This window comes from Psilocybe cubensis, chromosome 9 (assembly GCF_017499595.1).
Source record: "Psilocybe cubensis strain MGC-MH-2018 chromosome 9, whole genome shotgun sequence".
Taxonomy (NCBI): Eukaryota; Fungi; Basidiomycota; class Agaricomycetes; order Agaricales; family Agrocybaceae; genus Psilocybe; species Psilocybe cubensis.
This window is the reverse complement of record NC_063007.1, coordinates 2117963-2133410: the sequence shown is the minus strand read 5'-3', so window position 1 is coordinate 2133410 and position 15448 is coordinate 2117963. Positions and strand designations below refer to the sequence as shown.

The following is a 15448-nucleotide window of genomic DNA, read 5'->3' as shown; positions in this document are numbered from 1 at the left end:
TCCAGCTCTCCGTCTCTCGCACACGGTACCCCACAACCTGTTTTCGCTCCACCGCACTCACGTTCATCGACTCTGACGAGGTTTGTGGGTCGAAGCGGCGGGAGAATGTCTGCGAGAGGCATTGAACATCAGTTTGACGGCTGGATCGCAAGAAGTACTCACCCATCAACCATCCTCTTCGCTGTTCCAGTCGTTCGTCACGATATTCAGCAAGAGGCCGCGCTGGAAACACGGCGTCACGATGATCACAATCGCGGGACGACATTCAGAAGTGGATTCATGGCAAGCGCAAGGCCGCGAGAACCCTGCTGGCGTTGTGCTCAACCTTGACAGGCTGCGCTATCTCGAACGTTGCCTACCGACCATCCAGTTCAGCGTCAGACAGCATGAGTTCACCAAGAACAAACTTACCGGCCCTCGTGGTGCGAGGTTTCCATGGACAACCATGGACGAGGTAAAGTGACAGCAGTCCCTTGACCCTCAATCTCTCTGTCAGCACGATTGTTCAACATCCACAGAGATAGAGGTACATACCTCCAGTCACAACAACCTACAGCTCATCTCGTGTCGCATACAGCACCCACCGCACCCGCACTCCGCCTCCACAGTTCCCTGTTGCACCACACCATCCCGCTCGCGTTTATCGACTTCCAGCGCGATTCCGACGAGGAGCACGATTGCAGCTCAACATCCAGAGATAGACCGGACAACGCCTGCAAGGAGCAGCATCAAACATGTGAAGCACAACTGCAGGACGTACTCACCTTTCAATGCTCCTCTCCGTCAATCGCATCATTCATCTACAGCAATGTCAGTCAGCAAGACGGCACGGAGCGACCTCGACATGCAGGGAGCTTACTCGGACGCTTCTCCCACGTCACCCAACACTCGTCGGCACCGTCAAGCTCGTATTTCGAGCTGCCTTTCCAGTTGTCAGCACAAGCCCTACCAGAAACATGACGATCGAGACACTTACGGGGGCGGGCGGACGTTCAAACGTGGTCTAGATGAGGAAGAATGGGTCCGCTGCGTGGCTGTAAAAGGTGCGTAGGTGCGAGTTAATTCGATGGCATGTAACACGACTGACTGCAAATTGTACTCACTTTTAGGTGCGTCATTTGTGACTGTTCTGCGCCGATCCTGTCGCTCCTGTACAGTAATGCCACAGTCATCAGAACACGGCATCCAGCAAGACAGCGCGGAGCGACTAATACTTACGACGGTGTTTCTCGCACCTCGTCCAGCAGTTGCCTCAACACGTCTCTGGTAAGAAAAACAATATCCAGACACTTACAGGGGTACACGTCACCCAGCACTCATCTTTTCCATCGCGCTCGATTCTGCAGTTTCAAGAGACTGTTAGCAACATCCCGACAAAGAACACGATGACAAGACACTTACAGGGGAGGCAGTACGGTTAGATGTGGTGATAACATCTGCGAGAATGGGTGTCAATCAGCAGAAGGATATTCCAGCTCGCAAGACACACACGGAGAAGGCTAGACACGAGCAGGGCGGCCTGCAAATAGGTGAGTGTGAGCTTGATTTCTGCGACAGACAGCAGAGCCGCCTCGTCGTCGTGCCAGTCCAAAGAGAAGAGTGGGGGGCGCGGTGCCCAAGACTCGAGGAGAGGAGAGGAGAGCGGAGCGGAGAAGCCAAGGCGGGATGAGGAAAGGTGAGTGGTATTCCACACTCCTTATATACACGCGCACCTTGCCGCTGTATGTACATACATACGCACAGGGGTTGTGTTTTCGGGTCGTTTTGCAGGGTCCGATTTGGGATCTGCAACCTGCCTCCTCCGCTAAGCGAGAGATTGGGTGTATTTCTGTACACTGTATACCCCCTGTCGTCGTGTAGTGTGCTAATGCAATATAATTTCATTCTATTTGCTAAAGATCAGTTCACGATAGACATGAAAAGACGAGATTCGTGATAATCACTTTTGTTATCAATTCTGATATCCAGGCAGCACAGAAAAGAAAAGTAAACGAGTACATACTCTCAGTGCAACTACACTCACAAAAATTAGAAGAATAAATAACAACTACACCCACAGAATAGGAGACGAGCATAAAACAGCTACACCCATCACAAAGCAGTCCAGTATTCACCGCAAACTCGCCAAACCGCCTCTACGTGAACTCTCGAGCTCTAGCTTCAAAAATTTGCATCTCAATTTCGGTACAGTCCTCGATCTTACGTTGCTTAATTAAGCTAACGAGATACAAAGCACCGAATTCCAGACGTTTCAAACTGCATTTCGGTCGGAAGATGCAGATGGGGAGTTGTTGCATCGCAATGCATTACATCCTGCCGTTTGTGAAATGTACATTTGCTACTTGGTGAGTTGCACTCCTTGATCTTTCTATTGTCGGGGCTTGGAGCTGACATGTACTACACTACCGTACTCTTCTAGGTGTTGTATTCGTACGTATTCTGCGTTCTAGTGTTTGTGTCGATTGAATGGACGGACTGGAATGCCTCGGGAGTATCACAAAAAAAATTTCAGTTTCCAGCTTCGAAATTACGCGACGAGGTACGTGAGATGCTATGAATAAGTGATACGTTCAGGGATGATAACAATCCAGGTGGTTTTTTTGCGAGACGAGCGGTGTTTTGGGGAAGGAGGAGGGGATTGGATTGGGGAACGGATGTGTTGCAGGACTCCACCGGGAGCTTGACCGTCTGGCTGACCATTCTATGGTGCTCTCCTGGTCAAGTATAACATATTCTGCATAGTACCCCGTTGTGCAAAGGTGCTGAAATTGATCTGCGAGCGATTCAGCTCGCGTCTACTCCATCTTTGCAAACAATCCGACAACTTTTTTTGCCCACAAATCCTTCACCCCAACAACCCCTATTCATATCACAGTGATTACCAGCATCCCCAGAAACCCATAAACCGACGTAAAACGCGTTAAACGTCGCTAGAGCTTGTAACGACTGCCAGCACACAAACAGTTCACCCAAGTTCACCGCTGCTTCCTCTCATTTTCAATCGCCACAAGCGTCGATCGTGTATGTAAGGGGTGTCGTAAACACGTTGCGACCGGGAGCGAGCGGTTTGGAAGGCTTGGAAAGTGCGTAATGGGGGAGGAGGCGCAGATGCCCGTTTGCAATAGCTCTGGGTCTAGTCTGCGACTCGGAGCGATTGGGTGGTCGGTTTGAGTCTGCGGTGATGGGGAAGAGTGTCTGTATGATAGAATGGTGGGTATTTTGGGGTCTGAGAGTGTGTTTCCTGTAATATGCATTATACAGCTCACTGCTTATTTTGCACCGTAGATAGCATTTGTGCAAAAGTTATGCTTTGAAGTTTGATGCTTCAAGTGAATTAGGGTAGTTTTAAATCTCTCAGTGTCTGTACATTTGAAACAGAGTGTTTTCCGTGTGTTGTTATTCCACTCCGGAACGACTCAATCGAGCTTTATGGAACATTTTGAACATAAAATCGTGCCTCACAGAGCATTGAGTCTTTTAACATATGTAGACTAGAATACCCTACATGGATCTTCAAAGTGTACAATGACCTGTATAAAGCGAAATTCAAGGAACGTTCGTAACTGTGTTTTCCGGAATTACAGTCTCTTCGCATCCGCCGACGTTTCCGTCTTCTAAGCCCAATATTTTTATCAAAACTAATTATATCTTACGTTACGTAGTGCCCTCGAAACGACTCTAATTCAACAAATGTCGAAATCGAGACGGAGAACGTTATAGGGTGACGTGTTGATTTCGCTTTGTCTCCAGCGTTCAGACAAGTTGACGAGTCCGTATTATGTTTAAAGGTACATGCAAGGATGCAAAGAAGGTAAATATGTCATTGTGAACCACTAGCGAGGGTAAAGTAAACCTAGAACAGGAGTAAACCAATGTAGTCAGGGGAAAATATAGTTACATTTTCATATCCCACGCGTTTACTCGTTAGAAAAGATCCGAGAAGTACTTAGTGGTCCTGTTTATATATGGGAACACTCATTTTGACCTGTTGTTCGTTGTGTTTGATCTCGAAATGCTGGATTTTGTGACCTACGTGGCAATGCTCGATACATGAATTCGGTGCGTTTCTGCAGCTATTTGACCATGGAAACCTCTTAGAATGATGAAAAGCACAACGTTTAGCAATTGAAATGACTTGAAAGTGGAAGGACAGCGTAGGAACCTTGATGAACGTCCCGGAAAAGACTGGGCGCTTATTTGAAATCCGCGCGTCTATTGGACTTGGCACGGTATGTGATGTCATTCGCACATAAGAGGACTATGGGAAAAGGTTCACGATGAGCTCATTTCCAGACGAATCGATTTTGCCAAAAAAGATATCTGGGACCCTGAAATCCAGTCGATTGGTTTGGGTGGACCGATGAGCTGGCTGCGATCTCGTATGTAGTTTAAATTGCCGATACACGCTAGTTGCTGTGTTGCTTATTTTTGGAATTTCAAGCCCCTGTGAGTCGTTAGAATCCATCGAAAAGTTCATCAGGAGTTGTGTTACTTATTTTTGGAATTTTGAGCCCCTGTGAGTTGTGAAAATCATGAATACCATTAGCAATGTGTTTGACTCAAATGATAGGCTGACATTCCTGGGCCATGTAGAGTGGAAAGTGAGGTAACGAGGATGTGTTGCTGGGTGTACGTACACGGGGATCAGGCAGAAAATTTGGCAAACGTAGGAGCGAGCTAAAAGAATTGGATCAGGGTTCTCGGAACTTTGCTGAAGGTATATAAGAGGGCACGAAATGGAATTTTGACAGCTGTCCATCCCGTCCTTATGCCAGTCTGCGATTCGAGTTGGTGTCGCGCTCAAAATTTGATTTTTGGGCGTCCGCCGACTCGATATTTCGCCTTCCCGCCACCATAGTGATACGCTGCCGTGGCCTGAATGCCAGTTACGGTCCCAGGCATCAAAATTGTATATTTTGACTTCCCGCGAACCACCCTGTTCATCAAACTCCGTCACCTTTCGAAATTTGATATTCTGTGTTCCCGCAAACCGCGCTGAAGGCTACATATTTTGGTACGTGGCACTTGCTTCTCTTTCTCAGTCTTTACTAACATTACAGCAGGAGTCAAAGCAAACATCTTGCAAGTCAGATTGACCGGCCCCCGACCGAAATTTGAGATTCTGTGTTCCCGCGAACTGTGCTGAAGACTACATATTTTCGTACGTGGCACTTGCATCTCTCTTTTATTCTTTACTAACATGACAACAGGAGTCAAAGCAAACACGGTGCAAGTCAGATTGGCCTCCCTCGGACGTAAATTCGATATTCTGGATTCCCGCGAACCATGCCCTAGTGTTTGGTGCTATGTGGCACCCCTCGAAGTCGAAATTTGATATTTCGCGTTCCCGCGGACCGCCCTGCGAGCATGTTAGGTGTATGCGAATATGACTCCAGGGTGTCAAACTCAGTTGTAAACCTCTCCCCCTCAGACCTACATTCGATATTTTGGATTCCCGCAAACCTCCCCGCTACAAGTCAACACATTTTTTGTGGTATGTGGCCCCCAAAGTCCAAATTTGATATTTTGCGTTCCCGAGAATCGCTCTGTGGGTCTGTTTGATGGTACGTGGCATTTGTTTGTATGTTGACTTTCCCTTCAATAATTTGCCTTTCTAGTAGCGGACAGTTGTGTTTGATACAACCTCTAGGAGTTGAAATTTGATATTTTGGATTCCCGCGAACTGCCCCATTACAAGTCGCCCCCAAAGTCAAAATTTGATATTTCGCGTTCCGGCGAATCGCCCTGCAGGTGTGTTTGTTGTGTGTGTTTCCATGTCGGGTACCTCTCGGGTCTAAATTTGATGTTTTGCGCCAGTTATGACCGGCAAGTATTTTTGATATTTCCGAATCGCCTTGCAAGGGTGAGTTTGGTGGTACATGGTATCTCGGTCTTTGCTGATGTTACCTTTGCAGTTGAAATTGAATGCTTTGAATTCACACAAACCGTGAGTCAGAGTCAAGATTATGTGTTTTGTGGTCTTTGCTAATACGGTTCTGTAGATATAGATTCAAACTTTTGGATTTCCGCAAGTTTTCTGGTCACAGAGTTCCGTTCACGCGCCCCCAGTCAAAACTAAGAGGTGAAGATATTTTTTTTGTGTAGATAGAGAAAATAAGCACCCTGGCCTTCGGGCGGGGAGAAACTATGTCCGTACGTAGCAAAAAAGAGAAAAAAACTTCTATGTCTTTCACTCAGGGTCGTCTCAATATGGTTATTCGCTCCATTGATGGTTAGAATAAACATTAGCGTCTTTGATCCCCATGATTTCGGGGTTGAGTAAGCACGTTTCTTCGTCAAATCCCTGAACTTTGCGACCTAAGCCTTTGACATATCGCATTTCCTCTTGTCCGACTCCTGTGATCTCTAGAATTTCTCGGGCCACCGCATAGTCTTTGAATAACAGCGCTTTCAATGCTCAGCAGTAGGGAAAAGCACAGTCTCTTCTTCTGCCCCCTCGTCTCCAGAAAGTACAACGGCCGCTTTGAAGGGCGAAAGATACCACTGCGAGCCCCATCCACTGTGCACGGTTATATGTACTCTTTACGTGACCTGGTTGGAAGTGACTTAATGACTCACTGCTCCTCATTTGTCTTCCAGAAAAACACATAATCGTCCCGGGTCAACATTCTAGATATCAGTTGTATCGATGGATAGATTGCCTTCTTTTCTCTCCGCTCATATCGTCCATATATAACCGTGCGCTTGTGACTCACCGTGATTCATAGGCATCAAGTGCCATCGACAATGACATGGGCATGCCGCGGCGGCCCCGAAGGCTTTTGTTCGATAATATCACAGCTCATTCAGGCCCAAACGTGTCGTCTATTATCCGGTTTATCGAAGGCCTATGCCTACGGTCCGAGTCCGGAGAAACATACCAATTTTCTTGATTTTTGATGTCTACCAAACCGTATATTCGTCAGATAATTGACAAGGCCTAGTCATAAATAACAAATTCGAAGATTCCAGAGGCAGGTGTACTATGCGTGGCGCGCAATCCTTTAGACTTGAATATTGAAAGATATTCAATAAGCATCACCATTATCATTCAATGTTGCAAAAGGAGACCTTCCTGTGTCCAAACAGATAAACAAACTCGCTTCAATTAGCCAGCATACAATATCAGTGGCCAACCGATACCAATCCACCAGCCGTATTAGCCACAAGGAAACCGGATTGAAGTACAAAGCATCATGGGGAGAATGACGAATACCGCGAGGCCATCGCCACATAGTGCTATCATACTTTATGGCCAGACTCGGCCAAGGTCAAACGAAAAACCAGACAGAGTTGACGCTGCAGTAGACAGTCCGGGAGCGCTGAGAGCTGAAACCACTGAATCACTCCCAAGCACTGTATTCGGATGGGGAAATGCTACTATCCATACTGTGACAAGTCTTGCTGATGATGTTTTAGAGGCGTTTGCACAAGCTCCCTATGTTCAGATCATAGCAGGCCTCGTTCAACAAATTCTCAAGCATTTTGAAGTACCAATACCGTTTCCCTGAAGCTTCTACATTGAATTGATACATCCCTTCTAACACCCGCCATCGAACACAAAGTGTCGGTCTTTCATCCACGAGCATTTTATTTAATCTGGCGCTGAAGGGAACCCAATATCATGACCCACCTGCTCGATCTCAGCTACAAAGCGAAGTGAACAACATCAGCGCAGTCTTGATGTACATGCTGAATGACTCGAAAGGGAACCAATCACGGCTGCCCACTTCACAAAAAGAATCATTCGGTTTGGATTCGTTTTGATGGCTGATCATCGGTACATAATATTTTCAACTCCGACCACTGCCGACAAGACGGCTTCCTATAACTAAGACGTATTCTCGTGGGATTCCTCCTCAAGTCCATTCATGTTTTGTCGTCGCTTGCAGTTGCAATAAAGACAATGGTATTTATTGGTTATCAGTATATCAGAAATTATTAGTATAAGTATAACTATGGGTATTACGAGTGGGAAATCGACCATCACGGACAGCATTGATAGCTTCCTGTATTCTATTTTCATAGGTAGGGTCAGCATATATAATTGTGAAAAGGAAAAGAAAGTGTTACGATGTGCTCAGAGCATCCTGAACGCGTTTCAGTAAACACGCAAACGTATCGTGGTCTGTCTAGAGACTATATTGCACGTGAGACGCGATGCGCCGACATGCCGTCCTTTCTTTCTTTTTGATGGCATTGTCGGCATTGCAAAACGATCAATTTCTAACACTCATTTGTTTTGCTCATTTCTACCTCGTTTCTGGTCAAAAAAAAGTAAGATCATGTATAACTCATACACTAAAGCTTATATTTCAATTTGCAGAAGAAACGGAGTACGGGAAGGTGGGTAAACCGAATCAGTGGTCAACCAAACGTCTGGTCAATGATAGTATGTTTTCCTCGCATTGAAACGTTTGTTCAGCGCACAAAATGTGCTTATGCACATGTAATTTACACATTAAATATAATTTGGAGCAGAAATAATGCACTCGCGCTTGCAAATTCAAATATTCGAAATAGCTAATTGTGTTTACCGATTCATCAAATTGGTTCAGAAAGAAATCTGCACACACCAAACAAATGTGTCCGCTCACAAATTTTGTTCTATCATTGACGCACTTCTCAAAAATAAGGAAATTATATCTACGGGGAATATCTCCCCACTTGGGCAGCCATAGGGTTTAGGGTTAAGTGATGCTGATCGCCCACCACAGTTTTGACAGCGAATGTGAAAATTAGAGCTTGCGCCGGTTCTCGTACACGCTGAATAGTGTAAACTGAATGAGTGTAAGATAGTGATGAGGAATAGATATAACAAGTTCCATAAGAAACAAATGAACGATAGATGGCGCACATGAAAAAATATTAGTACGGGATGAATAGATGGACCGGAAAAGATAAGATAAAAGAGGCCGAGAGAATCCATTGTAGATATAGTTTGTGATCGTAAAGTTGGAGTCGTAGGTTGTGCAAGCATCCATAAAAATTAGAAGCCAGGAATTGGGCTAGTATTGCTTCAGGTTATTGCGAAGCATGACACGACGAGCGTCTGCCGTAACATTCCACGCCGTCTGCACAACCTGGATTATCCGGGCATTATTTAATCCCAACGCGAGAATGTTTTTCCACAAACCCTGGTTATGCCTGTATATTGATTCCTGTTCGGCCTGCGGTCGTCTTGATAAGATCGTCGACATGGCTGCCGCGTTTGGAAACTCCTCTACGACTTCTACAGGAAGCAGCTTCCAAGCGAGGATGTTAAGATTGGTTTCGAGACCCATTGCATAGAGAAGTAGGAGCGCAAGGGATGAGAGGTGGGGCACATTGACAGGAATCACCGGAAGGTTCACGTAGAGGACCTGTGAATCTCCAACGGTTATACTGCGTGGTTTGGGGGTAATAGATGTAGCTGGTGGAAAATTAAGGTCGATGCGAAATCCGCGCTCGAAAAGAACGCGGTCAATGGGGAGCATTAGCGGCGACGTTTTCACTGGATCCTGGTCGGACTGTGTGGCGGCGAGGAGATGTGTTGGCATGCGTGCGTCGCAAACGACGTGCATGTTAAATGTAGGCCCAGTTCTGAGCTGTAGGGTGTTGGTGTTTACTGGACATTAAAGTAGGAATAAAGAGCTTTGATAGTATTTGGGGCGGATTCAAGATATGAAGGGTTTGCATGATTAGCGCTACTCTTGATCAATCAGGAGATGATCTATGAACTCCGCCAATGACTTACAGTTACCCGGTTACATTACAATGACCCATTTAACGCGTCCGTCTCATCTTTTTCGCTGCAATTCCCTCTTTTCCAACCCGACTGTCTCACTTTGACTCTTCTTTCCTAGCGTCCCTTGCTTCTCTCTTCTGCACTGCAACACCTTCGACCTCTGCCCTTCCAACGCTCGCCGTCGTGCACAATCCGGTCTATCCATGGCGCCCCACAACACGATTTACTCCTTTCATAGCATCTACACCCTGCCTGTTTTCTTTGAGATACGCTGCCATCGTGGACACCCTTATATTTCTGTCAGTCTGGTATTCAACATCCATTGTGATAAAGGTACGTACTGTCATTCAAAACTTTTCAGACGTCCAACTCATTCCCTGTCAACAGACATTCTGCATCTGCTGCCCCAGGCCTACCTCGCACCTCAACCTTGCTCATCGTGCTGCCCATCGGTTTCAACATCGTCGTCAACACGGAAAGGCGTAAACTCACCGACGTAGACGCCAAATCCTCATGCACAACCTCTGGCTCTCTGGCCCAAATGCCCTTCTCGTTCGATGCCGCCAATGAACAATGCTTATCGACATCAATTCCTTGTGCCTCAACCTCTCTGTCAGCCTGTTACTACATACCGATCGCGATAAAGGTACGTACCATGATTCAGAGATTTCTGGTCATCTAGCCCATCTCCTATCTTATAAAGCACCCCACCTGCCTTCGCCCATCTCCACGGATTCTCGTCGTGCCTTCACCTTCTGCACCTTGCTAGCAATCATCTTCAATCTCATCGTCGACACACACAGGCATAAAACTCACCAAAACGGCTGCCGATTCATTGTTCACAACCTCTACATCTCTGCCCACAACAGAGATCCTCGTACGACCTCGCCAATGGACGATGCTTATTGAAAGCAAGCTTCAACCTCAATTTCAGCCCGGTACTTGACACCAACCGCAATAAGGTACGTACCGTGATTCAAGCTTTTCAAGACACCCGGCTCATCCCCTACCTGTAGACACTCCTCATACGATACTCGTAACACCTGGCAGCACTGTGCCAAACATTTACAGGGTGCCTCATTGCACAGTGCCTACCAGACATTGGGTTTATCAACAACCAACCACGAGTCCGACAAGAAACTCACCGAGATCCTTAATGTACGATACCGCCCTGGACAACAACGGACGACGCATATCGACAGCAGTGTCTCGCGCCTCAAACTCGCTGTCAGCATGGGTGTTCAACAACAACCACTAATATAAAGGTACATACATACCATTATTCAAAGTTTCCCCACTCACACTGATCTCCAGCACCCGTGTCCAGCTCTCCGTCTCTCGCACACGGTACCCCACAACCTGTTTTCGCTCCACCGCACTCACGTTCATCGACTCTGACGAGGTTTGTGGGTCGAAGCGGCGGGAGAATGTCTGCGAGAGGCATTGAACATCAGTTTGACGGCTGGATCGCAAGAAGTACTCACCCATCAACCATCCTCTTCGCTGTTCCAGTCGTTCGTCACGATATTCAGCAAGAGGCCGCGCTGGAAACACGGCGTCACGATGATCACAATCGCGGGACGACATTCAGAAGTGGATTCATGGCAAGCGCAAGGCCGCGAGAACCCTGCTGGCGTTGTGCTCAACCTTGACAGGCTGCGCTATCTCGAACGTTGCCTACCGACCATCCAGTTCAGCGTCAGACAGCATGAGTTCACCAAGAACAAACTTACCGGCCCTCGTGGTGCGAGGTTTCCATGGACAACCATGGACGAGGTAAAGTGACAGCAGTCCCTTGACCCTCAATCTCTCTGTCAGCACGATTGTTCAACATCCACAGAGATAGAGGTACATACCTCCAGTCACAACAACCTACAGCTCATCTCGTGTCGCATACAGCACCCACCGCACCCGCACTCCGCCTCCACAGTTCCCTGTTGCACCACACCATCCCGCTCGCGTTTATCGACTTCCAGCGCGATTCCGACGAGGAGCACGATTGCAGCTCAACATCCAGAGATAGACCGGACAACGCCTGCAAGGAGCAGCATCAAACATGTGAAGCACAACTGCAGGACGTACTCACCTTTCAATGCTCCTCTCCGTCAATCGCATCATTCATCTACAGCAATGTCAGTCAGCAAGACGGCACGGAGCGACCTCGACATGCAGGGAGCTTACTCGGACGCTTCTCCCACGTCACCCAACACTCGTCGGCACCGTCAAGCTCGTATTTCGAGCTGCCTTTCCAGTTGTCAGCACAAGCCCTACCAGAAACATGACGATCGAGACACTTACGGGGGCGGGCGGACGTTCAAACGTGGTCTAGATGAGGAAGAATGGGTCCGCTGCGTGGCTGTAAAAGGTGCGTAGGTGCGAGTTAATTCGATGGCATGTAACACGACTGACTGCAAATTGTACTCACTTTTAGGTGCGTCATTTGTGACTGTTCTGCGCCGATCCTGTCGCTCCTGTACAGTAATGCCACAGTCATCAGAACACGGCATCCAGCAAGACAGCGCGGAGCGACTAATACTTACGACGGTGTTTCTCGCACCTCGTCCAGCAGTTGCCTCAACACGTCTCTGGTAAGAAAAACAATATCCAGACACTTACAGGGGTACACGTCACCCAGCACTCATCTTTTCCATCGCGCTCGATTCTGCAGTTTCAAGAGACTGTTAGCAACATCCCGACAAAGAACACGATGACAAGACACTTACAGGGGAGGCAGTACGGTTAGATGTGGTGATAACATCTGCGAGAATGGGTGTCAATCAGCAGAAGGATATTCCAGCTCGCAAGACACACACGGAGAAGGCTAGACACGAGCAGGGCGGCCTGCAAATAGGTGAGTGTGAGCTTGATTTCTGCGACAGACAGCAGAGCCGCCTCGTCGTCGTGCCAGTCCAAAGAGAAGAGTGGGGGGCGCGGTGCCCAAGACTCGAGGAGAGGAGAGGAGAGCGGAGCGGAGAAGCCAAGGCGGGATGAGGAAAGGTGAGTGGTATTCCACACTCCTTATATACACGCGCACCTTGCCGCTGTATGTACATACATACGCACAGGGGTTGTGTTTTCGGGTCGTTTTGCAGGGTCCGATTTGGGATCTGCAACCTGCCTCCTCCGCTAAGCGAGAGATTGGGTGTATTTCTGTACACTGTATACCCCCTGTCGTCGTGTAGTGTGCTAATGCAATATAATTTCATTCTATTTGCTAAAGATCAGTTCACGATAGACATGAAAAGACGAGATTCGTGATAATCACTTTTGTTATCAATTCTGATATCCAGGCAGCACAGAAAAGAAAAGTAAACGAGTACATACTCTCAGTGCAACTACACTCACAAAAATTAGAAGAATAAATAACAACTACACCCACAGAATAGGAGACGAGCATAAAACAGCTACACCCATCACAAAGCAGTCCAGTATTCACCGCAAACTCGCCAAACCGCCTCTACGTGAACTCTCGAGCTCTAGCTTCAAAAATTTGCATCTCAATTTCGGTACAGTCCTCGATCTTACGTTGCTTAATTAAGCTAACGAGATACAAAGCACCGAATTCCAGACGTTTCAAACTGCATTTCGGTCGGAAGATGCAGATGGGGAGTTGTTGCATCGCAATGCATTACATCCTGCCGTTTGTGAAATGTACATTTGCTACTTGGTGAGTTGCACTCCTTGATCTTTCTATTGTCGGGGCTTGGAGCTGACATGTACTACACTACCGTACTCTTCTAGGTGTTGTATTCGTACGTATTCTGCGTTCTAGTGTTTGTGTCGATTGAATGGACGGACTGGAATGCCTCGGGAGTATCACAAAAAAAATTTCAGTTTCCAGCTTCGAAATTACGCGACGAGGTACGTGAGATGCTATGAATAAGTGATACGTTCAGGGATGATAACAATCCAGGTGGTTTTTTTGCGAGACGAGCGGTGTTTTGGGGAAGGAGGAGGGGATTGGATTGGGGAACGGATGTGTTGCAGGACTCCACCGGGAGCTTGACCGTCTGGCTGACCATTCTATGGTGCTCTCCTGGTCAAGTATAACATATTCTGCATAGTACCCCGTTGTGCAAAGGTGCTGAAATTGATCTGCGAGCGATTCAGCTCGCGTCTACTCCATCTTTGCAAACAATCCGACAACTTTTTTTGCCCACAAATCCTTCACCCCAACAACCCCTATTCATATCACAGTGATTACCAGCATCCCCAGAAACCCATAAACCGACGTAAAACGCGTTAAACGTCGCTAGAGCTTGTAACGACTGCCAGCACACAAACAGTTCACCCAAGTTCACCGCTGCTTCCTCTCATTTTCAATCGCCACAAGCGTCGATCGTGTATGTAAGGGGTGTCGTAAACACGTTGCGACCGGGAGCGAGCGGTTTGGAAGGCTTGGAAAGTGCGTAATGGGGGAGGAGGCGCAGATGCCCGTTTGCAATAGCTCTGGGTCTAGTCTGCGACTCGGAGCGATTGGGTGGTCGGTTTGAGTCTGCGGTGATGGGGAAGAGTGTCTGTATGATAGAATGGTGGGTATTTTGGGGTCTGAGAGTGTGTTTCCTGTAATATGCATTATACAGCTCACTGCTTATTTTGCACCGTAGATAGCATTTGTGCAAAAGTTATGCTTTGAAGTTTGATGCTTCAAGTGAATTAGGGTAGTTTTAAATCTCTCAGTGTCTGTACATTTGAAACAGAGTGTTTTCCGTGTGTTGTTATTCCACTCCGGAACGACTCAATCGAGCTTTATGGAACATTTTGAACATAAAATCGTGCCTCACAGAGCATTGAGTCTTTTAACATATGTAGACTAGAATACCCTACATGGATCTTCAAAGTGTACAATGACCTGTATAAAGCGAAATTCAAGGAACGTTCGTAACTGTGTTTTCCGGAATTACAGTCTCTTCGCATCCGCCGACGTTTCCGTCTTCTAAGCCCAATATTTTTATCAAAACTAATTATATCTTACGTTACGTAGTGCCCTCGAAACGACTCTAATTCAACAAATGTCGAAATCGAGACGGAGAACGTTATAGGGTGACGTGTTGATTTCGCTTTGTCTCCAGCGTTCAGACAAGTTGACGAGTCCGTATTATGTTTAAAGGTACATGCAAGGATGCAAAGAAGGTAAATATGTCATTGTGAACCACTAGCGAGGGTAAAGTAAACCTAGAACAGGAGTAAACCAATGTAGTCAGGGGAAAATATAGTTACATTTTCATATCCCACGCGTTTACTCGTTAGAAAAGATCCGAGAAGTACTTAGTGGTCCTGTTTATATATGGGAACACTCATTTTGACCTGTTGTTCGTTGTGTTTGATCTCGAAATGCTGGATTTTGTGACCTACGTGGCAATGCTCGATACATGAATTCGGTGCGTTTCTGCAGCTATTTGACCATGGAAACCTCTTAGAATGATGAAAAGCACAACGTTTAGCAATTGAAATGACTTGAAAGTGGAAGGACAGCGTAGGAACCTTGATGAACGTCCCGGAAAAGACTGGGCGCTTATTTGAAATCCGCGCGTCTATTGGACTTGGCACGGTATGTGATGTCATTCGCACATAAGAGGACTATGGGAAAAGGTTCACGATGAGCTCATTTCCAGACGAATCGATTTTGCCAAAAAAGATATCTGGGACCCTGAAATCCAGTCGATTGGTTTGGGTGGACCGATGAGCTGGCTGCGATCTCGTATGTAGTTTAAATTGCCG

At 46.9% G+C, this 15448-nt stretch overlaps 3 protein-coding genes across 3 annotated transcripts; 2 read left to right on the top strand and 1 right to left on the bottom strand.

The window, feature by feature from the left end:
* Nucleotides 1–241: 241 nt before the first annotated feature.
* Nucleotides 242–1669, top strand: JR316_0010092 (uncharacterized protein; the record flags this gene model as incomplete). The annotated part of the gene is made up of 5 exons (XM_047895766.1): nt 242–422; nt 497–908; nt 931–1043; nt 1158–1222; nt 1364–1669. 5 exons carry the CDS (start codon nt 242–244, stop codon nt 1667–1669), a joined length of 1077 nt encoding a protein of 358 aa, XP_047745485.1.
* A 7339-nt stretch (nt 1670–9008) lies between these two features.
* Nucleotides 9009–9563, bottom strand: JR316_0010091 (uncharacterized protein; the record flags this gene model as incomplete). The annotated part of the gene is made up of 1 exon (XM_047895765.1): nt 9009–9563. One exon carries the CDS (start codon nt 9561–9563, stop codon nt 9009–9011), a length of 555 nt encoding a protein of 184 aa, XP_047745484.1.
* A 737-nt stretch (nt 9564–10300) lies between these two features.
* Nucleotides 10301–12718, top strand: JR316_0010090 (uncharacterized protein; the record flags this gene model as incomplete). Its single annotated transcript, XM_047895764.1, has 6 exons — nt 10301–10373; nt 10662–10689; nt 10744–10966; nt 11240–11508; nt 11568–11805; nt 12413–12718. The coding sequence occupies 6 exons, from the start codon at nt 10301–10303 to the stop codon at nt 12716–12718; spliced, it is 1137 nt and encodes a 378-aa protein (XP_047745483.1).
* Nucleotides 12719–15448: the final 2730 nt, after the last annotated feature.